General features: G+C 41.4%; 2 protein-coding genes across 2 annotated transcripts in view; one reads left to right on the forward strand and one right to left on the reverse strand.

The window, feature by feature from the left end:
- The window catches only part of LOC141435321 (pregnancy zone protein-like), a 51,379-nt gene extending 30,703 nt beyond the window's left edge, over nucleotides 1-20,676 (forward strand). The window contains exons 14-29 of the mRNA XM_074098028.1: nucleotides 99-245; nucleotides 1,470-1,577; nucleotides 2,117-2,310; nucleotides 2,986-3,068; nucleotides 4,039-4,157; nucleotides 4,693-4,831; nucleotides 11,271-11,392; nucleotides 11,775-11,897; nucleotides 11,977-12,325; nucleotides 13,271-13,428; nucleotides 14,341-14,521; nucleotides 15,174-15,331; nucleotides 16,135-16,252; nucleotides 17,041-17,222; nucleotides 18,145-18,850; nucleotides 19,166-20,676. Coding sequence (XP_073954129.1) covers nucleotides 99-245; nucleotides 1,470-1,577; nucleotides 2,117-2,310; nucleotides 2,986-3,068; nucleotides 4,039-4,157; nucleotides 4,693-4,831; nucleotides 11,271-11,392; nucleotides 11,775-11,897; nucleotides 11,977-12,325; nucleotides 13,271-13,428; nucleotides 14,341-14,521; nucleotides 15,174-15,331; nucleotides 16,135-16,252; nucleotides 17,041-17,222; nucleotides 18,145-18,850; nucleotides 19,166-19,290 — 3,012 coding nt within the window. The 3' untranslated portion in view covers nucleotides 19,291-20,676. The remainder of the gene's footprint in view (nucleotides 1-98; nucleotides 246-1,469; nucleotides 1,578-2,116; nucleotides 2,311-2,985; nucleotides 3,069-4,038; nucleotides 4,158-4,692; nucleotides 4,832-11,270; nucleotides 11,393-11,774; nucleotides 11,898-11,976; nucleotides 12,326-13,270; nucleotides 13,429-14,340; nucleotides 14,522-15,173; nucleotides 15,332-16,134; nucleotides 16,253-17,040; nucleotides 17,223-18,144; nucleotides 18,851-19,165) is intronic.
- Nucleotides 20,677-23,919: 3,243 nt separating this feature from the next.
- On the reverse strand, nucleotides 23,920-26,367 carry cpa (F-actin-capping protein subunit alpha). The gene has a single exon (XM_074098035.1). The coding sequence runs from the start codon at nucleotides 26,311-26,313 to the stop codon at nucleotides 25,444-25,446; it is 870 nt and encodes a 289-aa protein (XP_073954136.1). The 5' UTR covers nucleotides 26,314-26,367; the 3' UTR covers nucleotides 23,920-25,443.
- Nucleotides 26,368-26,442: the final 75 nt, after the last annotated feature.

Consider the following 26,442-nt stretch of genomic DNA (forward strand, 5'->3'; position numbering starts at 1 on the left):
GGCAATGATGGTCTTTATAATAGCGCTGGTAGTTTAAAAAATTATTTAAGCGGCTTATTTGCAGAATAAACGATTTGAATTTATTGTCATATCCCCAGGCGTGGCTCTGGCGGCTGGTGGCGGTGGGCGCGAACGGCTCGGCGGTGGCGGCGGCGCGCGCGCCGGACGCCATCACGCGCTATGAGGCAACGGCGCTCTGCGTCGCACGGAACGGGATCACCGTCTCGCAACCCGCCGTGTTACAGGTGAGGCTTTGTCTTTCCTCAATTATTCTCCACCTTCCTCGAGCTTCCTTCCTTCATCATCATCATCATGTCAGCCGAAAGACGTCCACTGCTGTACATAGGCCTCCCCAAGGCTCTCCACTCAGACCGGTCTTGTGCTTTCCGCATTGACCGCGATCCTGCAATCTTAACCAGGTCGTCGCTCCATCTTGTTGGAGGCCTACCGACAGCTCGTCTCCCGGTCCACGGACGCCATTCAAGAACCTTCTGACCCAATCGGCCATCAGTCCTACGAGCAATGTGCCCCGCCCACCACTTCCTTGTCCTGGCCCAAGTTTTCCCCACCAGTTTAAAAGCTTACAAGCCGTGGTAGTTTAGTGGCTTGACCTAAAAGCTAAGAGGCTTCAGCTTTTAGCTAAAAGCCTCTTAATCATGACGTGATTTTTAAGTTTATATACGAAATTACATGAATATTTTAGGGAAGCATGTCAAGCAGTTCGATGGTGTTAGTGAAGTTCTTAATCCGCACTGAGGAGGCCTTTATGCCCCGCAAAAAGATCTCTATAGGCTGATGATAATTCAAGAGCCAGCTTGTTGCGATTCTGTCTTTTCGGAAAAATAATAATCCCAAGTTTTTCATTTGCCAACTTATGAAACCATTTTTTTCCGGAACTGTCTTATAACAACCTATTATGTTCTGTAAAAACATAAGAAAATACAGTGAGAAAAAATTTTGGTTTGGAAGAAAATTGAGGGTTAGGAAATATGGAAATTAAACAATTGGGAATCGTATTTCTGCGAAAAAGCAGAATACCGCAGGTAAGTCTTGCCCAGCCATGTTTCCATGGCGTGAAATCTCGCCGCGGAAACAATGAGGGTTTTCACAGAGACGAAATATCGCTACTTAGATGGCGTTAGTATTGTAAGATTTGTAAGGTCCGTTTGACGTTTGCTCGTGATTGGATAAATACTTTGGATAAATAACTAAATGAGCCAATAGCAAGCAAACGTCAGACGTCAAACGGACCCGACAATACTAACGCCATCTAGCGATATTTGGCCTCTGTGAAAACCCTCATTGGGAATCTTATTTCTGCGAAAAAGCAGGATAACGCAGGTAAGTCTTACCCTGCACTCCGCAGCCATGCCTCCATGGCGTGAAATCTCACCGCGGATCGCGGTATGAATCATCATCCCAGCCTATTTATTCTTATCCTGTATTTAATCATACGGCATTTTCTCCAGGTTTTCCGTGAATTTTTCATCCACGCTGACGGACCAAAGCGACTGAGGCGCGGCGACTCTGCTATCATACAATATCGTATCTTCAACTATCTTTACGAACCGCTGAGTGTAAGTATACCAACCAATCTCTAAACAAATTATAATATGGTCAGTTTAGTAACTTTAGTAATCTAAATTAATTGATCCCTCTCTCCTAACCTCTCTCTCTCTCTCTCTCCTTTCTACCTCTTTTCTTCCTCTCTCTTTCCTACCTCATTTTTCTCTCTCTCTCTCTCTCTCCCTCTTTCTCTCTTTTTCTTTCTCCCTCCTAGTGTTTATTATGCATCTCAGTTACGAAACTTTGATAGCACGATATAAAATGACGTCAAAAGTGCTAGCTACTTATGCTTTATCGCTTACACTACTATTTCTGAAGGCCTTTTATCTAGAGAACCCTTGAAGAACTTGAAGCTGAACAAAATCCACTCTAATATAGCCCCTACGAACTCTCTGCATTCAGTTAATAATAATAATAATTGTTTATTTCCTTTTACAGAAGTTCTTATCGAGATAACAAGGTTGAGACCCCCTATTAAGTTTTGAACTGCGCTGCAATCCGTCCGATTTTTAGCTCTGTGATAGACGTCATCACGTAACTTCCCTTGCAGATCCAAATCCAGGTGCTAACCGACCCGCATCTAGAAGTGTCTTCCGAGGCGGTACACGCGGTATGTGTCGGCTCCCGCGCGTCCGTAGCGTGGCGCGTGGCGCTACACGCCGCGCTGCCCGGCGCCGCGCGCCTCGCCCTTCGCGCCTCCTCTGTCAGGGACGGCGCGTGCGGCGGCACCGCTAGCGGACTCAGGTCACTATCATCATCATCATCATCATCATCATCTCCATATCAGCAGTAGTCTTCTGCTGATATGACGTGCAGTGGGTCAAATCCAGGGTAGGCAGCTAACAACACTAGCGCTACCCATCATGAATGCACGCCCCAGGCCGTAGGACGTCCACGGTTGGACATACTCGTGCCTCCCCAATATAACTCCAGTTGCTTCGCTTGGAAGCGGCTGCATCCACCGTAAACCCACGGCTTTAAACAGGTCAACCGTCCATCTCGTTGGTGGACGTCCTACGCTACACTTGCCGATCCGCGGTTACTATACTAATATCTAACAGTCGCTGCTGAAAAGGGCTAGGGTCGGTCAAGGAAGAGACCAATGGTGATCAACAAGAAAGACTGACCCACGCACCCCGCAGAGCCTAACGGAAGAATGCATACTCGTCTCCCGGCTTTCCAGCAAATGGCTGAAGCAAGACTCTATGGGTAAAGAACCCCTCCAACCTTCCCCTCTCCACAGTAAACTCCAGGGAGTTGGGGACATGGAGCCGGGTTTTTAGGCAGTGAAAGTCCTGCACTATCTGGACTGCATCGCTTGCAGTGCAGCCTTAGTGTCATGATAACGCCAACAATTTTCCTCTAGATTCTTAACTCTGCCAACCCGATTTGACCAATGCATGGTTTTATTTCTTGCAGTGACGAGGTTATAATCCAAATCCAAGTCGATCCTGAGGGAGTGCCAGCCCAAGACCACCACTCTGCTTTGCTTTGTGGAAGAGGTAACAGTTAAAAAATAGTATGTTAACACCTCAAACAATCAAAGTCAAAGTCAAAGTCAAAATATCTTTATTCAATTTAGGCTATAACAAGCACTTATGAATGTCAAAAAAAATCTACCACCGGTTCGGAAAAACCTCTGCTGAGAAGAATCCGGCAAGAAACTCAATGAGGTATATATATATTTTTTTTTAAAACAGATTTACAATATTATTAAATGATATGTATACATCACAAGTATTTAACACAACTTTACTTTTAACACAGTAGGTTCGCTATTTGAAGGGATCGCTAATGCGGATCGGAATTATTTCCAAATATCCCTGTCCATGATATAATCATTAACTTTATAATACGCCTTTGATATTAATGTCTTCTTGACAATAGATCTGAATTTTGTATCCGTTTCATTTATAATATTTTTTGGAATTTTATTATAAAAACGTATGCAATTTCCCAGAAAAGACTTTTTGGTTTTAGCCAGTCTGTAAGATGGAACTTTAAGCTTCCCTGTGTTTCTAGTAGCCTTTGGCTTATCGACGTTAGTGGGAAAATCACATATGTTCTTCCTAACATACATGATTATTTCAAAAACATAAAGCGACGGCAGGGTTAGGATATCGGTTTCCTTAAAAAAAGATCTTAAAGATTCACGCGTCTTCAAATTATAAATTGCTCTAATTGCTCTCTTTTGTAAGATAAAAATTGACTCAATGTCATCTCAATAAAAATATTTTAAGTCATCTTCCATACCGTTGGAGCATCCACATTGTGTAAACGCCACAAAATAGCATACGTGAGATTTGTAGGAGACACCAACCTCACCAGAAGAGACAAGTGGAATAGTGGAACGAATAAAATAGTTTATCATGGATAATTCATACTCTGATCTTCACACAATTGTGATGAAACAATCACAAAGACCGCGTGCTTCTGGTAAGATACCAGTTTAATCTAAAATTATAACTGTAGGTAGTCCAGAATCCAGGACTTCAGAGATATCCTGGTCTTGGCCTGAGGTGGAGGCTGTTCCTGGCACGGAGGCAGTGACCGTGTGGGCTGTTGGAGACATCGTTGGACCTTTACTTGCTGTTAGTATCGTTTCACTAGCGTTTGCTGATGTAATATTAGTCATTGAAGCCATACCCAGGAGAAAAACAGTTCAAAGTATAACAGACAGTTGCTGGCGGCATTTGATATTCTTATTTGAATCTGACGTCACTTTGCGAAGTCCATATAACTGAAATAAAAGACATATTAGTTCTCACAGTGGAAATCGACATCAGTTATAATCTATTCTGTCTAAGGTCTCATCTCGTGCACATTTTATGAAATAAATAAATCACATCACTATCATTAAGTTTACGTATACTTGGTCACACTACGAGCATGCTTGGAAATTAAAAGGCATGGGGTTATAATTAACTAGGTACTATGCCGTAAGAACAGGAACTCCCATTTTAAACTATTCACTTGTTATTTCCAACCAGAAAGCTCATCATTTATCAAATTTACTTAGTAACGGAATTTCCGGAAAAGCAAACCCAGATTTAAATGAAACCCATGGCTACTACATTCAATTTGCTTACCGATTTCTTGTCCTTACTCTTAACTCGACGCCTCCAGGACGCCGACTCCTTAGTGCTGTTGCCCCGAGGCTGCGGGGAACAGAACATGGCACGTCTGGCCACCAACTTGCTGGCGCTTCGTCAACTCGACCCGGCCAGCGCCGCTGCTGCTTCCGCCAAGGAGCACGTTGCTAGAGGTTAGTGTACATATATCTCTTGCCAAGGCTGCGTTACTACCAAAGATGTGCATTACATATTATTTTATACTTAATTTGTATTTATTTTAATATTATTGATTTATTTTTTGTTCTTGTTTTCTGTTTCTGTTTCCGCCACCTATTTTTGTTTGACATAACCATAAGTTCTTGTACCCAAATGGTTGTCTGGAAGAGATCGCTTTAAAGCGATAACACCGCCTATTGTCTACCCTGAATCGTTTATATTATAAGTTATTGTATTATATTATTAGTTTTTTGTACTGATTTATGGTGTGCAAAGAATATTTGTATTGTATTGTATTGTATTGTATTAAGTGCTGTGAACCGATATCAAAACAAATTGTTAATTTAAAATTAACTACCGAGCCGTGATTAATTTTTGAAATATTTTCGAGCAACAATGTAGTGCGTACAATAATTTGATACGAGAGAGAAACATTCTGTGACAGCTGTCACGTCAACAAGTGCGACGTTTTGAATAAAAACAAAGCATTATCACGTAGTGATACATTGCGTGCTAATTAATTTTGTAAGGAAAATAATAAGTGTTTTTTTTTTACTAAAACATAATAAAATGTGATTATTAGGGCCTTCACTAATTACCCTTAAAGTTTGAGGTAATATCAAAAATACACGCTGTATATCGAGGGTTGGCAAAACAGAATAAGTGCAAATTTTAAAAAAAAGGTACATACATAGGCATACTCCATTTTTTCTGCTTTATTTATCTAGCAAAACCGTATAAAAAATAAATATTATGCACTTATCCGGTCCTGCCAGAATACCCTCGATATGTGTGTGAGAGAGAGAGAGAGAGAGAGAAACATTTATTTACACATATTCGATACATATAAAAATACATTAGATGGAGAGAAAAAAATAATAATAACATCGAATAGTATAAAGTGGACCCCACTCAGCATACTGTTACGGCAAGCCGCAACGCTGTTTTTCAGTGGGACCCATTTAAAAACTAAAACATATAAATACACAACACACTATGACGACACGAACGCCAGCGGAAGAAAGTTCGCAACCGGAAATAATGGCAACACTCGATCAGTTTAACCATTTTCGAAACAGTTAAACCTCAACAAGTCAAACCAGGATTGTAGCGTAATATTTACATTAATTTCAATAACAATGATATTGTGATGCATTACAATAACTCTCGATAAACTATAAAAACAGTGCAAAAATAAAAGAAACATTCCTGATTATAGACTGGGTGGGAACACAGCCCGGCCCATCGCAAACCCGTTCACGATAAGTGAAGGTACCTTCATTCTTTGCAAAAACAATTCAAAGAAAAAAAATATTAACGAATATTCATAGTCTTTCTTAAATGCGCTCAATGTGCTCAGTGACTAATAGTGTTACCTCAGTCAGATGGATCATTATTGGAGCATGTGTAGCAACGAATGTGTTTTTCATGAACCAATAGAAACGCTTCATTTACCTACCCTCACACAGCACCGTTTTGGTGGAAACTGCTGAACGGAGCGAGGTAAACGAAGTGTTTCTATTGGTTCATGAAAAACGCACTCCTCGGAACATATCCTCTCATACCTCTGGTTTAAACACAGCCTAAACGAGGTTATATGCTTTTTGGTATGTAAAGACAGATTTAAGCTTGAATTGGCTAAGTAAAGTTTTTTGGAGAGGCGCTAATTATATTTTTCTTCGATAGTCGACGTCTTAATAATCGAGGAACTGCAGCTCTTTTATTTTTATTTCCTCTTATTAATTAGAAATATTTTTTTAAGTGGTCGATATGACGTTTGTGAGATTGAAATTGCAGAACCGTTGAGGGCTTAGTACTTAGTAGAAACAGTGAAAAAAAAAAAACGAAGTCAACTGTCACTGCTGTCACTGTCAAGTAGAATCTAACCTAAAACCGTTTTATTTACTGTGCGATTTGGTGCGATCAGTGTTTTTTGGATAATTTTTAAAGACCTCTCAGCACAAACTCAGTACTTTAAAATTTGCCGCATTTCTCCACGACCTTTGCATGATAATTGGACCACGATTGGATAGTTTCGACGACTATTAGAAAGCATACTGTGCGATAAAAAATACCAAGCCATGTGCCTTTTAGAAACATGGATTTCAGACCAACAAGCTGAAGTCATGCAAATTAGAGACTATACGTTCGCCGCGAGATACAATCGTCGCGAGCGCCGTGGCGGAGGAGTCGCTATTGTAACGAGAGACGGCGTGCCGTACACGGAGAGACCAGACATCGCGGCTCTATCTGTAGAGTGTGTAGTAGAATGCTGTGCAATAGAATTAAAGCCAAATGTTATATTAGTAGCAATATATAGGCCAGACCGAGAAATAGAAACATTTTTTGAGATATTAAACAAACTTTTAAACAAATTTAAATCGAAAAACCAAAAACATATTATAATAGTAGGAGACTTCAATATAAATAAATTTAAAAACACAAATAACTATCAAAGACTAATAAATACAATGCTTGAGTTCAACCTTCGACAAATAATAAATAAACCGACAAGAGAAACTGATACAAGCTCATCTTGTATTGATTTTATTTTCACAAACAACAGGCAGTTTAACGTAAATGTGGAAGATTTGGGAATTTCTGACCATAAAAGCTTGCTGTACACTTTTGAGCATAACTCAACCGCAAATCATAATGTTTACACGTACAGGAGGATTTACAATCAGTCAAACATCAATTCCTTCAAGTCTGCATTGCATAAAACTAAATGGGAAACCATTTTAATACATTCAAATAATATAAATTCAAATTACAAAGTCTTCCAAAACTACATATCAGAATTAATCAATTTAAATATACCACAAAAACACATAAAAGTAAAAAACAAAAACACTAAACATTGGCTAACTATGGGTCTCAAAAAATCTTGTACACACAAAAGACTGTTAAAAATCCTTACAAACCAAAGTAAAAATAATGTTTTAAAGCAACATACTGCAAAATACACCAAAATTCTTAAAAAGTGTGTAAAAAAATCAAAAAAACTAAATTATATCAAACAAATGAATAATTCTAGGAATAAAAATAAAACAATGTGGCAAATAGTTAAACAAGTAACCAGAAAAAATTGTATAAAAAACCATAAAAACATTTCATTAAGATCACAAAATATAACAGAAAATAACCCTGAAAAAATAGCAAATTTGTTAAACGATTATTACGTGTCAGTTGGCAAATCTTCTTTGACGGGCGGCGCGCCCCCGGCCGGCCGCCCTGCTGCACACCCTTCTGTAAATTCAATGTATCTGCAACCTGTCACTGAAAACGAAATACGTAGTATAATCCAACACTTACCTAATAAATCCAGCTGTGGCATAGACGAAATCCCCTCTTTCTTACTGAAAGCATGTATTGATGAATTCACTCCAGCTATCACAAAATTAATAAATCAATCCTTTGACGAATCTTGTTTTCCGGACAGTTTGAAAATAGCTAAGATAAAGCCCATTCCTAAAAAAAATGGAAAATTAGATGATCCAAGCACACATAGGCCAATTGCATTGCTTTCAGTAATATCAAAAATATTTGAAAAATGTATGGCAAATCGTATCTATAGCTTTCTGGAAAAATATAAACTACTTGATGAAAACCAACATGGATTCCGAAAAAAACACTCCACAACTCTCGCTATATACAATTATATCCAAGAAGCCTTAGAATACATTAAGGATAAAAAATATGCTATAGGACTCCTGTTAGATATGTCGAAAGCGTATGACAGAGTTTCACATGACATCTTACTCAACAAACTAAACTCAATAGGTATTCGGGGTAAAGCACTAGGCTGGATGAAATCATACCTTTGTCAACGAAAACAGTACGTAGAAATTGAACATGTAAACGAAACAACTGGATATATCAAAACATTTACGTCTAATATGCACACAGTTGACAGTTCAATCCCACAGGGCAGCGTTTTTGGGATGTGTGCTTTTCCTTATTTATATAAATGACCTACCACAGATCACCGAACACAAATGTGTCCTGTTTGCCGATGACATATCAATCTTATTTAAATGCAGCAATGAACAAGATAGCAATACATTAATTCCTAATACTTACTATACCATAGCTCAATGGCTCCAAGACCACAACCTTATAATTAACAATAGCAAAACAAAAATCATCCAGTTCAGACCAAGACAAAAACAACCAATTAATTTAAATTCAATTTTAACTATTACTAATGTAGAAGAAGTTGGTGAATGCACATTGCTAGGGGTTACTATTGATAATCATTTAAACTGGAAAAAACATATTGAAAATTGTAAAACTAAACTGTCTCAATTTATATATGCGCTGAGCATTCTCAAGGCCAATACCAGCACGGCTTGTGCGTTGGCAGCGTACCATGCGCACGCGTCCGCCTGGCTGCGCTACGGGCTACTGCTGTGGGGACACAGCTCCGATGCGCACCAGCTCTTTATTATGCAGAAGAAGTGTCTGAGGATCTTAGCCAATATCCACCAACCGAACAGTTGCAAACCATATTTTAAAAAATTTAATATATTGACCCTTCCATCGCTATATATCCTGGAAACAGCAATATTTGTTCGAAAAAACCTACACTTGTACCAATTTTCAAAAAGTGCCCGTCGAACCCATAAACTTATCCTTCCAGAACCCATACTAGAAATCTACAAAAACAGCCCGTATTATAGAACAATTAACATATACAACAAATTGCCGTTAAATATTAAGAATATAAATAGTAATACATTATTCATAGCTAAATTAAAAACAGATCTATTGGAAAAATGTTATTATTCTACTAAGGAATTTATGGATGAATGAAAATATCATTAAATTTAAATTATATAATATTACTATACGCATTTTTGTAAACAGGATATTATTGTGCCATAATAGTTTATAACAGTCTAATTTAATTTATATAACCGTAGTTTTTAAGCTTTAATGCAAGTACGTAGGATATCTTACTTTTTAGTTTTATTAGATAACATTATTATAAATGTGGCTATACCCTACCAGGGTGCATAATATTGTAAGACTTATTAGAATAAGGCCTTATGTATTTTATGTTTTTTGCCAAATAAATAAATACTAAAATACTAAAATACTATTTTGGCTCTGCTTCTTCGACAACGCTATCTTGCAGTCTCGACGACACTTGGCTTGACATTTGGACTGCCTTACGAGTAAATTCGAATCACAGTATCCCTACAATGGATTCAGACGACTCCGACAGTATTCGAGTTGAAATGGAGCATTACAGAAATGTTCTCTAATGCTTTGTACGTTGGTCTATGAAATACAGACGAGATTTTCAGAATTCTGCGTATTTATGCATCTTAGATTAGCATTAGAGCTATCTCACTGTCAAGATTGCTAGTGACGGGAGGTGCTAGAATTAAGAGATCTCTCCAGGCTGATGTTATGCCTGAGGACCGAAGTCTGAAGGAAGAGCTTGATGGCGTGATGGCAGGAGTTAGAGATTCTCTAATCTTTCCTATTTGCTCTCTAAATTGTTAGCACTAGGAGTCGCTATACCAAGGAAACTAGAAACAACCTCTGATCTTGGCTCAGAGTTTGCAGGTGGTAGGACCTTGTGCAAGGTCCGCCCGGATTGCTACCACCATCTCTTGCACTGTTGTGTTTCGGCGTGGAGAGTAAGACTTCCGGTGAAATTACTGGCACTTGAGGTATCCAATCTTAGGCCTCTAGGTTGGCAACGCATCTGCAATACCCCTGGTGTTGCAGATATTTATGGGCGGTGGTGATCTCTTACCATCAGGAGACCCACTTGCTCGTTTGCCATCCAGTTGAATAAAAAAAAACGACAAATTTTAATAAATTATATAAGAAGAACGTAACCTTTAATATTTTCAAAAGAAAATATTACTAAGCAGGTGACAGGTTAGGTAGGTATGCTTAGGATAGCCCACTATCTTCTTAAAGTGTAGAAAAAAAAAAGTGTTCACTGTCCAGACTTCAGACCCAACATCTGGCACCAGCTCAAGACTGTTTACTTTCTCCGTTCTAATCAAAACGATATCATACGAGCAGGTGATTTAGTCATTACATTCTACAATAACAGTCTCAAAATTTCAGCAATCAACTTCTGATTTTAGTATGGTGGTAAACTCAGTTACGTAGCTTAGCTTAGATTCATTATAGACTAGCTGTTGCCCGTGGCTTCGCCCCCGTTGTTTTTTTTGTGTATTTTTTCCCATAAAAACCTTTTCCTGACAGTAATGAACACAACAAAAAAAGAATTAGCGAAATCGGACCAGTCGTTCCCGAGTTTTTGCGCTTAGCAACACATTTTACGATTCATTTTTATTTATATAGATATTATTATTTCAGAGTCCATCACCTTTGAGAGCTGCCCTTTGTAGTAAGTAACTACTTAATAAATACTTGTTACCACAGGTTTCACTCGTCAACTCCAGTACGTTCATTCATCTGGTGGATTCAGTGCGTTTGGCTCCACCGATGACCCTTCTACCTGGCTCACTGCTTTTGCTGTGAGATATCTGAGAAAAGCCCATGAGGTAAGTGATGATACTTGTTATTAACATTCGGCTTAATTCTTTCTACCTTACCTTTTTTTCTGACTCCTATTTTCAAATCAGAGATCCTACTTCGAAGTTCGAAAATCTAAGTTCCTATCGTACCGTTCCTCTCGCTCTCGTATTAAATCGTATAAGTGTCAGAGGGACCGAACGACACGAACTTCGATTTTCGAATTTCCTGCTGTTGTGTCGGCCGACACAACTACTACGTACTAAAATAATGGAAAGAGCTATGCTTGGAGTATCTGTGAGAGATCGAGTTGGCTGCGAGGAGTATAGTACAGTATTTAGGAGTCCCGTAAACCAAAGTTTCCACAAAAAGTGACAGTAGACGGGACTGAAAGCTTATGCAAAATTCCAGGTGCTCTCACCTGGTCTTCCGACACCTCCAGCTCTGGAAAGAGCGGAGCGCTGGCTATTGAGCCAGCAGATGGAGAATGGCTGCTTCAGGAACGAGGGACAAGTGTTTCACAGAGAACTTAAGGTAACAATTGCTGGATTAAGTATTTTCTTATTTGTACCCTATTGGTTACCTTTAATATATTTTATTCTGGCATCTCCAGGGTGGCTTAAATGAAGATGGCGAAATAGCTAACGTGGCTCTCACAGCCTACGTAATAACCTCTCTAGTGGAGAGCACCCCAAATCTTCCATACACAGTCGTCCGCAACACACTCTCTTGTCTCCGCGCCCTGCCCCCTTTGAAGACCAAAACACCAACAAGAGTCTACGCTCACGCAGTTCTGGCGTATGCATTTATGAGGCTAAGGAAGTATGAGGATGAGTTGCGGAAGACGAATGAGGCAAGCCCCTGGGAAAATGAGGCGCTGGAGAATGATGAGGATGTGAGGGAACTGGTGCAACTGATGCGGATAGCCAGGCGGCAGGAGGAGTTCGTGTGGTGGGAGACCAGTAAGTCATTTAAAATTAGTGAAAATACCTACATTTTGTAGTGTATTAGGTCTGGGCTAAATTGTTAACATTACATTTTACTTTAGTATATTTCCTGAATAAGTATTTTAATTGGGTTGAGTCGCCTCAGGCCAAAGGCACTATCCTCTTGCTTTTGTTAACTTGTTTTTAGTTTTATAATTTTATATGAGGTGCTTTAAAGGAGATGGGAGCGTGCAGTGTGCAGTAGGAAAAAATCCATTATGGACGAGTGGGACGGGAGGACCCAGACAGCGCCGGACTCTCACCGGCTAAAAAACCTGGCTGCACGTCCCCAACTCCCGGAAGCTTACTACGGGGAAGTGGTTGCAGGGGTTTCTTACCTACCCACAGAGTCTTGCTTCAGCCATTTGCTGGAAAGCCGGGAGAGGAGCATGCATTCTCCCGTTAGGCTTTGCAGGGTGCTTGGGTCACTCTTTTTTGTTGATCCCCATTGGTTTCTTCCTTGACCGACTCGTACTTAAGCTGATTTATGCATCACTTGTGTTGGTTTGGTGTGCTGTGTAGCTTAATATTGTAAAGGCCGCTTGCACAATCCAGAGATCGTATTGTAAAAGAATGACGTTCGCGGTCGTACTCGCTATCTCTTTCTACCCTCATCCTACACCATGTGACAGAAAGAAATAGTGAAAACGATCACGATTCCAAAGTGTTTTAAAAACAATAAGGTAGGTTCTTAACCTTTTTGGCTGGCGACCCAAAGTATAAATATATTTGAAGCTCGCGGCCAAAAATTCCCCTAAAATTTACGCCATTATCAAATACTTATTGAATAAAAAATAATTTCCCATTCCAATACCACCCCCAACCCGAATCAGGCTAGTGATAGTGACCGGATGTTAACAAACGCTGCAATAAGGCCTCAGGGTTAAAAGAAAGTTGTAAGAAGCAACTGTTGATGTGTAGACAGCCTGGCGACGTCGGTGGAGGCGACGGGATACGCGCTGCTGGCGCTGGCGGCGTGCGCGCCCGCGCTGTCTGCGAGCTGCGCGCACGACGCGCGTGGCGCCGCGCGCTGGCTGGCCGCGCACCGCGGGCCCGGCGGCGGCTTCGTTGCCACGCAGGTACCCCTGACACGCACCTGTGACCGTATCGTCCGTCTCTTTCTGTCCTCATCTTATGTCATGTGACAGGAAAAGTCTGCTTTATCATCAACCTCAATGTAGGCTTGATCTCACAGAACTGGTTGGGTTCGAAACGCGTCAGTGTAGTGTGGTGGTGGTGATAGATAGGTTTACTGTGTGATTTGTGTGTGTTCTTACAGTGTGGAGGTGGAGGAACTGCATGAACATGCATATCTTGCATCAACTTAGCTATCATAACATAAGGTCGCGGGCTCGCGGGTGAGCAAAGAAATGTTTTTAGTTTATGAGAGTACCTTTGCCCAAGTAGCAACTAGGAGATCGTCATTTAATTAATTCCACTGTACTTAATGAGACTGAGTAGCTACATTGCTATGCGCTGGCTAGACTATCGAGGAATAGTACGTCATTTAATTACGATACATCCATCTGGGGAAAGTAATCTATATGTATCGCAAAAGTCGACAACGCAGCAGTAGCCGGCTTCCACGGATCCGTGAGTTACCTACCATAGTTTAGCATGTCGCTAACTATCGAGGACCCCGTGCTTATTTATCTATACTGATGTATCATTTATCTACCTGGTGTTTTTGACAGCTTTTTAAATACGTGGTAAGTTTTTGATTAGACTTTAGTAGTAGTTCATTAAATCAGGCGTTACTTTGCGGAGGTCCATATATATCAATGGATAGTTCATATAAGTAGACTTAGTAGGTCGGTAACAAAAGCTAAGCTAGTACAACAATTCGTCCCCAACTGAGGTGGAGAGAGAAACTTGAAAAGTTCCAGTGTTTCAGAAAGGTCTACCAAATGCTTCCGAAGACAGTGACGAGCAGAAAAACGACCTTGCCTGAACTGTACCTGCAACAAAGTAAACAGACTCCTTTTCCGCAGGACACCCTGGTGGCCCTAGAGGCCCTGACAGCCTGGTCGGCGGCGCAGCCCCCGACGCCCGCGCACCTGAACGTGACCGTGAGGGCTGGAGGAACAGTCGCCAGTGCCGTGCTCACGCCGGACATCAAGGTTCCCGAAGTCATGAAGACTGGCTTGGGGAAACTCGATGTGGCTGTTGAGGGTGAGAGATGTTTTTGATTATTTTGTCGTTGACAGGTACAAGGTTGTTTTAGACCCTGTTTACATTAATTCAGTAAAATCTTTTCAGTAGCGTTATATTTCATAACAAAGACAGATACTAAAGACACAGCACTGCAGTGTCATGCTATTGGAACGATTTAACTCGAATAACGTAAACAGGGCATTATGGTTCCGTACACAAAGGATAATAAACGGAATACTATTTAAGTCGCCTGCCCGTCAAAGGACTGTCTCTAGAATCCTAAGTCTTACTAGATAGAGAGCTTGAAATCAACACATAATTTGTGTATTTCTATTGCTACTATAAAGACAAATATTTAATAAAAAAATAATTTAGTCAAAATTTAAGGTCCACTTATACAATGACTTCATACCGCGTACATTTAGCTTATAATAAACAGGTATCTGCTAACAATGCATATTTATTATTTATCACTACTCAAGGGGGTTACGCAACTTGCTGGAATAAAAACTATCCCTCAAATACCGTCTAAATCCGATTAGCAGTCTAAGCTTACAGAGTAACAGAGAATGATTTAAATCCATAATAGCCCGCTTCCAACCGAAGCAAATTGGAAGACTATGTGGCAGACGTGCTACGGCTGATATGATGATGATCGTCGTCTTTTCAGGGTCCGGCTGCGCCCTGGTGCAGGCCACGCGCTCGTACCACACGCTGGCGCCGAGTGACCAGGGCTCGCGGCTCTCGGTGCAGGTCTCCGTCAGGACTGATGGGCCCTTCGACTGCGCCGCTGATGGGAGCGGCTGCTTCTGCGCTGCTGTTGTTGAGGTATGCTGGTACTGGTGGAAAGGGTGGAACGGGACGGAGAATTTCGAGATAAAGTCATCTCATTATATCAGCCTATAAGTACTCGTATACGTCCCATTTAGGTCCCATTGCATTATTCCAAATGTCAGTCTGAATTTAACAAATTACATATTGTGCTGCACCCCTGACCTGACCCACCCAAAAGTTTAAAATATGACAGTCAAACCTGCCTGCGATCAATTTTAGAATGGTGTTGGGAGTGCTTCGAACCCCACCCGATAGCAAAACCGTCTGTTTGCTTAAGACGGCCTGAAAACAGCTCGGGCGAGCTTCCATAAACATACCTGAAGCAGTGCTCCTCCTTGGCAGTCTCATCAGCATTCTGAAAGCGTAATTATTGGACTCAAAGGGCGCCATAAAGTCTTTAACTCCAGGATGCTCGAGTAAAAAGTATTGCCTATAAGCTTTATGGGCTGGGATTAGGGATGTTACGTAGATTCGACTCCAATTCCAAAAAGTCGGAACTTCCGATTGATATTACACCTCCGATTCCGATACTTTCAAATCGGAGGTTACAATCGGATGTTGTGGCGGCGACCGTGGTCTGCATCTGCAGAAACTTGTTCGTACATGCTGGCGTTCTTTTCTGCCATCACCTTCGACTCCGATTCCGGTTCCACTTCCGACATCTTAAATTTAAAAACTCCGACTCTGACTTCGCAACATCTCTAGTTGGGATGATAGTGACTGTAGACACACTGTGTACACTTTTTGCTACAAATTATAGCAATTTTCACTGTAATAGTGGGTGTATTTCGGTGCAGGCGTGTGTGCTTTGGTCGGGCGAGTTCCCCGAGATGGCGCTGCTGGACATAGCGCTGCCGGGCGGCTTCGGCGCAGACGCAGCGCTGCTCTACGCGCTGCTGCGGGAGCCCGACACGCGTGAGTAAAGCTCAACCCGCCCGGCATTACAATAGGACAGACCCATCGCTTCCTGTGGTATCATAGAAGCTAAGTAACCTGTCAGAGTAGGCTAACTACAAACTCCGTTGGCGGGGTGGAAGATAAGGCTGCAAGGGGAACCTACGATATTTTTCTCAAAAATGTCCGTAAAAGTCTACATTATTAATTCCATATCAGAAGGCTAAGTGCATAGTTTATGGTCAGCGAGAAATTAAAAAGTTAAAAAGGTTGCAGGCGCGCTAGTTCGAGCATGCCTAAGATAGGGGAAAGTGGCTGAGGAAAGGGGAGACCTTTGCCCAGGAGTGAAGGTTCACTACTGATTCTCATCCGCAGGCCACAACCACTGTCAACATCCATGCCAGTCGCCATGTTTAGCCATGATAGATGTCCCAAGAGTAGTATACGGATGGTACATTTAGATCGGTTAGTATGAAACTAGAAGACGTCTGCTCTTAGGAACCATGACATCGATTTTAGTGACAGGACAAACTGCATAGGTATGTTACTTATATAGATTTAAAAAAAACTTGTAGGTACTCAGTCCGGGAATCGTACTCCGTTTTCTTGTACATTTCCTATTATTTATTCACTTAAAAATTACAGCATTCGGTACAGTAAAAATCAATGCGCTGTAAAATTACAAAAAAAAAAGATAAAAACTAAAGACATAAAAGCAAAAGACGTGACGTACACAGGGTATTAGGGATTTTTGGATGTTGTCTTCGTCGCTACCAGAAGTCGGAGCGGTTATGATTCGTTTGTCTTAGTGGTCCGTCGCATCGAGGTGTCGGCCAACGCGGGTCGCGCGACGCTGTACCTGGCGGCGCGCGGCGCGGCGGGCGGGCTGCGGCGCTGCTTCCCCGTGCACGCCGTGGGGCCCGCCGCCGCCACGCGCCCTGCGCACGCGCGCCTCGCTGACTACTACGCGCCGGCCAACAACGACACGCAGGTACCACTTCCACTTCTGAACACTGCCGCAGTGTTCTGTCGCAAATTGCTTCGAGCTGTTAATGACACACATAGGTACCCTCTCTACTTCTAAGCACTGTCGCAGTGTTTTGTAACTTGGAGCTGCCCAGTGCCGCGCGTTGGGATAGCTTTCTACGCGCTTGCACTCAACGACACGCAGGTACTCGTATCATCTCTAATTTTGAACACTTTCGCAATCATCTGTCACATTTAGTTTTCTGGCAGTGGGCTGACGATCTGCACCGCTGCTTGTTGAAACACACCAGGTGTCAATAACACACGTGGTCCTTGACTGTTGGCCTCTCGGAGAGGCTCAGAGTCACGCAACGAGCTATGGAGAGAGCTATACTTGAAGTTTCTTATTTATTTATTTATTCCTGACTAATAATATACTCTCTCTTCTCTTTGTTCTTTGCGCGATCAATCCGGAATACGAAAATTCGTCGAAGAACTAAAGTCACCGACATAGCTGGAAAAATATGCAAGTTGAAGTGGCAATGGGCGGGCCACATACATACACATCGCTCGAAGAACAAATAGCCGTTGGGGAGAATAGTTCTCGAGTGGCGACTGCGAACCAGGAGACGAAGCGTTGGCAGGCCTCCCACTAGGTGGACTGACGACATCGTGAGAATGCGGGTAACCGGTGGATGCAAGTGGCGAGTTGTCGTTCACTGTGGCGTTCTAAGGGGGAGACCATTGTTAGATAGATAGATAGAGATAGATAAAATGCTGCTGAAAGATCCCTCTATGGAAATTTATCAGCGATTTATTTAATCCCCAACCCAAGGATGTTCATAGTAACTACTTACCTATGTTTTTTTTTAATTAACACCCATCTACGCTCAATCAAGACCTGATGATAGAATCCATGTTGGTTATCAATAGCACTCCTGTTACAGATGTACACTATACCCGAGGACTGCCCATCCAAGATATCCCACAGAAGCAACGACTACTTGCGATCTGAAAACCTGTTCAACAAAGCCATATCCGAGGATAGTGGAGAAATCATCATCACTGACGAATTCTCCTTCGAAGACGTTCCTGAGGGTATACCGCTAGAAGACCCTATATATGACAATCTAACGCAACCTGAAGAAAAATTAAATGAAACTGAGATACAGAGCCGTGTAGCAGGTAATTTACAGGAAGCGCCAAATGTGGATAATTCAGATTCAGACACACAAGTAGACAGTGAAAAAGCAACGTCAAAATTAGAATCTGAAAACGAAATTATCAGAATCGACGACAAAATTGAACGTAATTTTGAAAAAGATGAATACAAATCTAACATGCAGACAACGGTAGTTCCAGTCATAATCCACACAGAAAAAGAATTAGAAAGTACACCTGCAAATAATTTAAACACTGAATTTGATGAAAGTGTCAAGCTGAAAAGTTTAGATACTAATGAACATAAAATTGAAATTAGAGATGATACAAAGCAAGAAGAGCAAGCAGCAGGAGTGGAGAATCCACAGCTATCTCATTTCCATGTGATAGACTCTGAGAAAGACCTTGACGTGCCCTCGGGTATTGAAGGTCCAGTGCCCGCGGTTGTGTTGCCGCCTCCTAATTTTGTTCCTATACGTTCAAATACAGCTGGTGAGTTTTTAAATTACTATAAACTACATTTACATGCCCGTGCACTAAGCCGCAATCGGTGAAAAATATAAAAATAGTTTATTGGAAAAGAAATTGGATATATATAAAAATAGTAATATTTACATAGGTTTATAGGGAGGGAAACAAGTAGGTATGTTGTTAAAAGTAACTTGGGTAGCTTATGGTTTCTGTACTAACTTAACCCCCTGCCCCCGTGACAATCAGCTGACCCGCTCTCGCAACTCCCGTCATATTATACCGACACCTACGTTATGCTATATATGTTCTATCTAAACATTTTACATGTATTTTCAGTTTTCGATGCAGCAGCATTTCCGTCTATCCAAGCGAACCCGAAGGCGCTCTATAGCTACCCGCCGTACTCTTACTACGTATACACAGAATTACCTAGATTTAGGTACGCCTATAATAAGCGATAGACTGATATAAGAAACTAAAAAGATTTTCAGTAAAAACACTTTGGTAGTCCCTCTTGCTTGTAATAGCGTACCTACTTTGTAGTCTGTGTTTCTAGTACCTACGTCTACATCCCGTGTGTTACGAAAATCTTGGAATAAAGGTAGAAACACACTTGAAGTGTCGACACCCGAAGCTAACAGTGTACATATTATGTGATGCTACAAACACGCTTCGCTAATGTCACAGCAGATACACACATGCTGTGAAATTAGCGAAGCTTGTTTTGGTATTGTTTCTATCTTGATGCGCGGCGTTGGGTGTTAAGTAGATACACTGCGTGCAAGCGTCGGGTGGCGTGTGTGCCCAATCTCCCGACAACACGCCGATCTAAATTGACTGGATCTTTCCGTGTGGAAGTGCGTGTCATGCGTGTTTTATATCTGCACCTGGCCGTAGTAAATTATGGAACTGACACACGTCGGGTAGCGTGGCCTGACGTCGCGTTTTAGTAGCATGTTTCTACCTAAATGTCCATGAACTAAAACCAATTGCTATTCTGCGACCACACTACACGTGGTGGTGGTGAATGAGATATTTAGGGGCTGTTTCACCATCCATTGATTAGTGTTAACTGACGGTTAAATGCGATGCCGTCTTCGTCTATTCGAACAATACAAATAGAGACGGCATCACACCTAACCGCCAGTGAACACTAATCAATGGATGGTGAAACAGCCCCTTAGATTTAGTTGACGAACACGGGAAAGGGCGTTTGAGACGTTTCCAAGCCCCACCCAGGTACGTATAGAGGCTGTATTGTCTAACTCGCTGACTTTCGCATTCCACATCTCTTTCTTGTCTTATACCGTGTGACTGAAAGAATTGGCGTAAACGATTGTGATTCCAAGTGTGTTAGGCAATAAGACCTGTGACCACTGTGCGGCGAGCGTGTTGGTCGCGGAATTCGCTGCCCGCTGCCGTCCTGTCCGCAACCTTTATTTATATACCGAGCGGCAAAAACCTGGACCTCAAATGTATGCAATAGGTAAAATTTTGTATGTAGTGCCCAAATTTTGCGCCGCTGAGTATATTTTTCTTACTTTTGTTTTTGTGGCAAACATTATTTATACCTAGCTATAAGTGTAATTAAGTTTTAATATAAGATTTAGAGCCTGTCTCACCTCGCACTGATAAGTTCCTTGGTATTTTATGTGACAGTACCGTCAGAGATGGCATTAAGGTTAAGTAATGCCATCTCTGTTTATTTCATTTGAATGAACAATCGCGGTTATGTGTCACATAATATAGCAGGATGAAGTCGGTGAAACAGGCCTTTGAATTAAGACACTATCTTAAATGCCTGCCGCCCTTGTAAAAGGCTGTGATTAAACGATTTTATACCCCGACTATGCGTGTTCTTGACCCATTCTCGTTTCAGCTTCACGTAGCCAATGCGCATGCCTGTGAGCCTTCCTAGGAGTATACAGGGTGTTGATTGCGGTATAAGCAGTGGCGTAGCTACCTGAGGACTACACTGGGCAGTGCCCCGGGGCCCCCAAGCTCAGGGGGCCCCTCGGACTCTGACTTACAAGTTCGCAACACGACGAATTCGGAACACAACGAATACGGAACAAACGGTTTTAAATAGTTGGGGCCCTAGTTTATTTTTTGCCCCAGGGCCTTTGGTTACCTAGACACGCCACTGGGTATAAGTATTATGCAATTTTATTGACACGATTGTGTGCAAGTCTGCCGCAGGCACGGGTGTGTAATGAACCCACTACTAAGTGCCTATTTGACGTAGTTTTGAGTAAAATGGCGCGTAAAGTTTTCATTTTCCTTTGCACAATTTCGTTTTCTTTCCTGACTTCTGACAAGCAAATACCTACGGTACTAAATAGTAGCGAATAGGTAGTGAATGGTGATGGTACTCTAACATTGATCTGCCATTTTGGTCAGTCATTCTGATGCTCACCACACGAGTCGCTTCCATGGATATCACTACCGTCGATACATGTAACAACTCTTTGAAATATTCCGATGAGTTCCCGTGTCATAAATAATTAGTGAATCCATCATAAACATTAGCATGGCACTTTCTCGAAATATTATAAATGAAAATGAGAAATGCTCTTATATAAGACGCTGACTGTAGCAAGTAGAGGCGTTTATTAATAGTTGCCCTGGCCACTAATAGCGATCCGAATTCAACTGAAATTTACGTAATCATCTATTAAATGATAGCATCATGTTTATTTATACTGAATGTGTAAAAATAGAATTTGCGATCCTCGACGATTTAGTCACACCCTCACACCTTTCCTTTATCGATTATCTATCACTGAAATGATAAATTAATTTAACTAGTTTGCAGAATCAACTGACTTATAGAAATTCCAAAACGAGCAAGCTATAGGCAAGCTAGTACAGTCAAGGGCAAAGATATCGACACGGCCTAAGTTGCAAAAATATGTATACACGGCCTTAATGTTAAGGTGCATAAAGTCGTGTATACATGTTTTTGTAACTTTGGCCGTGTCGATATCTTTGCCCTTGACTGTACAATCATTTGGTTGTCAAATTGAAGTGCCCGAATGAATGGACCTTTTGTCAGTGGCGCACGGCGTGACGTCAACAGCCCCTACTCCTGAACCTTAACGCTCTTCATCTTTGTCATTTTTTAAGGGATCCGTACCCAAAGGGTGCCAACGGGACCCTATTACTGAGACTCCGCTGTCTGTCTGTCTCTATCTATTGAGTCGTGATAGTTCGACACTTGAAATTACTGTGGCCGCTATACTTAGATAATTAAAGACCGCTGTAACAACATACTAAAAACAGAATTTAAAAAATTAAGGGTAGCTCCTATATTTCAAACGTGATTGTTTTGCAGTTTTTTGCTTGATTGGTACCAATAACGGCAACAGGTAGACGCTTGAAATATTCACAGAATCTTTAGTTGTATAATCACTTTAAAAATAAATAATTAAATTAAAATAAACAACGAACTTGTTTTTTTTACTTTTTTTGCTAATGTCTAATGTTGTATAGATAATGGTACCTACGGAGCCCTTCATGCGGGAGGGATTGACAATATAATAAACAGTGTCTGTGTTCTGATAACCTGGATGACAGACTATAGTATTTCTTACATAAGAAACTACCCCATAGGCTCAAGATCATAAACAGTTAGGTTAGGTTATCATTTTAATAACATAACAGTTAGGTTAAGAAAACTAAATTCAAATGTATGGAAAGTTTGCCAAAATTAATGCAAGACTTTTATCTATCAGGATTTGTAGGTTATAGAGCAAAGTTAAATTCTCCCCCCCCCCGGTCCCCTCCGGGGCGAGCTTCACTCCCCGCACCCTCGAATATGTTCCGGACCGCGGTATTTTCCATTTTAAAAGAAAACCGTAAACGATACATAAAAAGTGTGTAGGAACGAAATAATCCTAGATAAATTTACTATAAACCTTTCATATATTCAAAAGCGATACCACTTACAGTTTCATCGCAATCTGGCACCAAATACGAACATTTTTAATAATTTATCCAGTTTTTTTTGTTCGTTTAGTTTTTTCAATTATTTTACACTTTACCGCCAAGATATGTATGACTAAAGTAAAGAATAGGATATGCTCTTTATAAAAAGATATAATTCGTTTCTACACTCATTCATTTAACGCTGCTATGCTATTTTGAAAATTCACCATCATCAGTTAGGTACTCTCGTCGATTAATTTGAACTTCGAAAGAGCCGGGAGGTGGTCGCCGCCGCGCGGTCAGTGCGCTAGTTCCCCACTTCCCCACCCCTACCCCGCCCGCTCTGCACGGCCACAGTAAAAGAGACCAAGTAGGTTCACTACGAACAAAAGTACATCGCGCGGCTTAAATGTGTGCGCTTCGCGAGATGATCACCTTTTACGTTCGCGTACCCGTACTTACGTATTTTTAGGATTCCGTACCCAAAGGGTGCCAAGTCTTGCATTAATTTTGCCAATTGTACTGAACTAAGTACTTATATCTTATAAACGTAATTGCAGTATAAAATTGTAGGTATATAAACATTTAGATGGCTAACGTGTCACAGTTAGCCACCCTTGACCTAAAAGTAGTAAAGGCCGCTTGTGATAAAATTAATTAATTTAACTCGGACTTAACTGCTAACTCAAGGTTAGTAGTCAGCCAGCATGTAAACTTTCAACCCTAACACGGATTTAACAATTAACTTTTTTACTCAGTACCCCATGTTCATAATTCGTACAATTAATTAGTGTATTAAGTGTGTATCAAGTGTGTATGTACAAACATGAATGATAAGTCAATGTTATCACCAGGATGTCCTCATTTCTCAAAGTCTCATGCGATGCAATGTACAAAATGGTCAAAATAATTAAAATCAGCTACTAAATTTAGTTTACCTATTCACTCATGGGACTGTTGAAATAAAACTTGAATTTAAATAGTCAAAGGTAGCCATAGAGGTACATACCTATGACTGAAGAGACTCTTACAGTCAAAATCTCGGTATGTCCATGCTACAATATGCGTAATAATACAAAATCGTATGATTACCTACCAGCTAATACAAAAGCAAGGGACTAAACCCAAAGCAATCATCTCAAATAAATGAAAAGAAACAGTAGTTAGCAACATTTTAATATATATTTTTATTCAAATGAATTCAATCATACATTACAGAATACTTGGATTTTTAATGTATGTTCTTTATTAAAATAATTATAATAATTACAAAATAATCCTTATTGGCATATAATTACCTTATATAAAAGAAAAATTCGCTTCCATTCGCACTCAAAGCAGTAAAATATGGACAATAATTTACTGTTTTTCCTTCTTTTGAGCAACAATCCCGTTGAAAAATATTGAATATATTGTGCTCTGCTCGTCCGTGGCTTTTAAGCTACGCAGACAATTTGTTAAATTAACTACAATTAAATGCACCATTGGGACCATCCTCTGGTCCTCTACACTACTCCGTCCTGAAAGCCATAATCAAAATGTGTTATAATACTGATTTATACACATTACTGGAAGGATTCAATCAAAATTTAGTTGCGCTGATAATTGACTATTATGAACTTTACATTGGGAATTTAATTAAATTGTTTGAAATTGCTCACACAATTTAGAGTTAGTTGGACCAAGTTACTACACCTATAACCAATATTGAACTCTTTAAATCAGTGGTGATGGTGGCTGGTTTGACATTGGTATTAACTTGGTTCGACTTACACATATAATTTGTTGCATTATAATCATGGTACAATTTTGTCCTGCAGAGATCTAATCAAGTCTTAAATAAAATATAATCTCTATTAAAATTCTTGTCCTAAAATGGTGGTACAAATTACATAAACTGTTTTTGGAAATATAGCTCCATCAATACTACCTATGATTTCACCCGTGTCGAGGTTGAAGACACTAATGGTTGACTGTTGTTTGGTAGCTGAACATTACTTTAAATTTCAACACATTCTCAGTAAAAGGTTTATATCTAATTTAACTTTTTGATAATCTCTCAGTCATTTTAGCGAAAGGGAGTTATCATTACTGCCAATGACTCATTACCCATTTGTTAAAATTTGTTGACATCACCAAAATATTGAAAAGGTTACCCTTATAAGGTAATCAGTATAAAGTAGCATTATCTTGCACTGATGAGTCATACATGTGATGCAGGTGTGGCAACCAGTTTATGATTACCTAAACGCTTAAATGATTATAATTAATTATAATTAAAGTTAAATTACCTTGCAAGACTTGGATCTCTACAGTTCTTATAAATGTTCAAGCACTGTTCATCGAGAAAGTGGAGTTTCAACTCCAGCAATCTTAGTACCCATGTTCTTCATGCTACATGAGTAGCTGGTAAATTAGTGGAGATTGGCATCGGCTCAAATCGAAATATAACTATGAATGCAATGAGTCCAGATCACATTTGCTGGGTGTCTCGCTCCTCACTCATGATGCAAGTAACAAAATGCAATAAAATTTAACAGTTACGATAGCGATTTCTCTATATAATCATAGATAAATACGCGCCGGGGGACCCGGGGCCCGTAAACATTTGAACAAGATTTACTCTTACGCGAATATGTACAGAGACGCGGAGCGCCCGCTGCGGCTCAGAGCGCAGCGGCAGGACATCATTGACTTTTGAGCTCCTTGCCGATGGAGTACGACACGAGCCGCGCCCAGTCGATCTTGCTGCGCGTCACGGGCAGCTGGCGGCGCAGCGCCTTGAACGTCGTGTCGCTCATAGTCTTGTAGTTGTCGGAGATGGCTGTCTGGTACGCGTTCTCAGCCTCTGCTACCAGCTTCACGAACTCGCGCGCCGTGGCGGCCTCGCTCGCGCCCACGAGCGGCGCGCGCACCTCCTTGGAGCTCACCAACTGCACGTTGCCGTCTTCGTAGTAGTGCACCTGCACCCGCAGCACGCCGCGCAACTCGGCCGCGCCGCCGCCGCCCGCCGTCAGCGACCAGACGGAGCGCCAGCGCCCGTTCCAGTAGTTTTTGGGCTGGAACTGGTGGTCCTCGATGCAGGCCACGAGCGACACGGCGCCCGACTCGAGCGCGCGCCCCACGACGAGGCTGGCGCCGTGCTTGTAGTGAGCCGCCACATACGCGGTCAGTTCCTCGTCGAGCGCGGCGCGCCACGGCTCGGCGACGCGGTCGGGCTCGTACGGCTCGTACTCGGAGGCCTCCTTCCGGAGGTGGTCGTACTTGAAGGAGCGCTTGTTCCGCGGGTCGAAGAAGCGGCCGCCGCTGAGCTCGTTGTGGTCCGTGACCAGCGTGTGCAGCTCGGCCTCCTCGAGCTGCACGGGCGTGAGCTGGTCCTTGTTGTACTGCGAGAACGCCCCGCTGGCGCCCTCCTTCAGCAGGCTGTCGTTGTTTAACAGCACCCTCACATCGTTAAACACTTCGTTGAATTCACCTGGTGGTGAATGGAGTATAAAATCTGAAACGATTCTAACTTTTTCTTGATCACTAATCACTTCGTCACCGTCCGCCGCCATTTTTAATAAATACTTTTGACACAAACGAGAAAAATGACGGTGTCGACGATAATGTTGCCAGCGACGTATTTTGTTCGTTCAAAATTTTATAACCATTGCATTGTGCATTCATTCACAATAACTTTATTT

This window comes from Choristoneura fumiferana, chromosome 14 (genome assembly GCF_025370935.1).
Source record: "Choristoneura fumiferana chromosome 14, NRCan_CFum_1, whole genome shotgun sequence".
NCBI classification, from domain to species: Eukaryota; Metazoa; Arthropoda; class Insecta; order Lepidoptera; family Tortricidae; genus Choristoneura; species Choristoneura fumiferana.

What these genes read in the sequence shown, in the direction of transcription:
- cpa (XM_074098035.1), bottom strand. Translation starts at nt 26,313, where the DNA reads ATGGCGGCGGACGGTGACGAAGTGATTAGTGATCAAGAAAAAGTTAGA.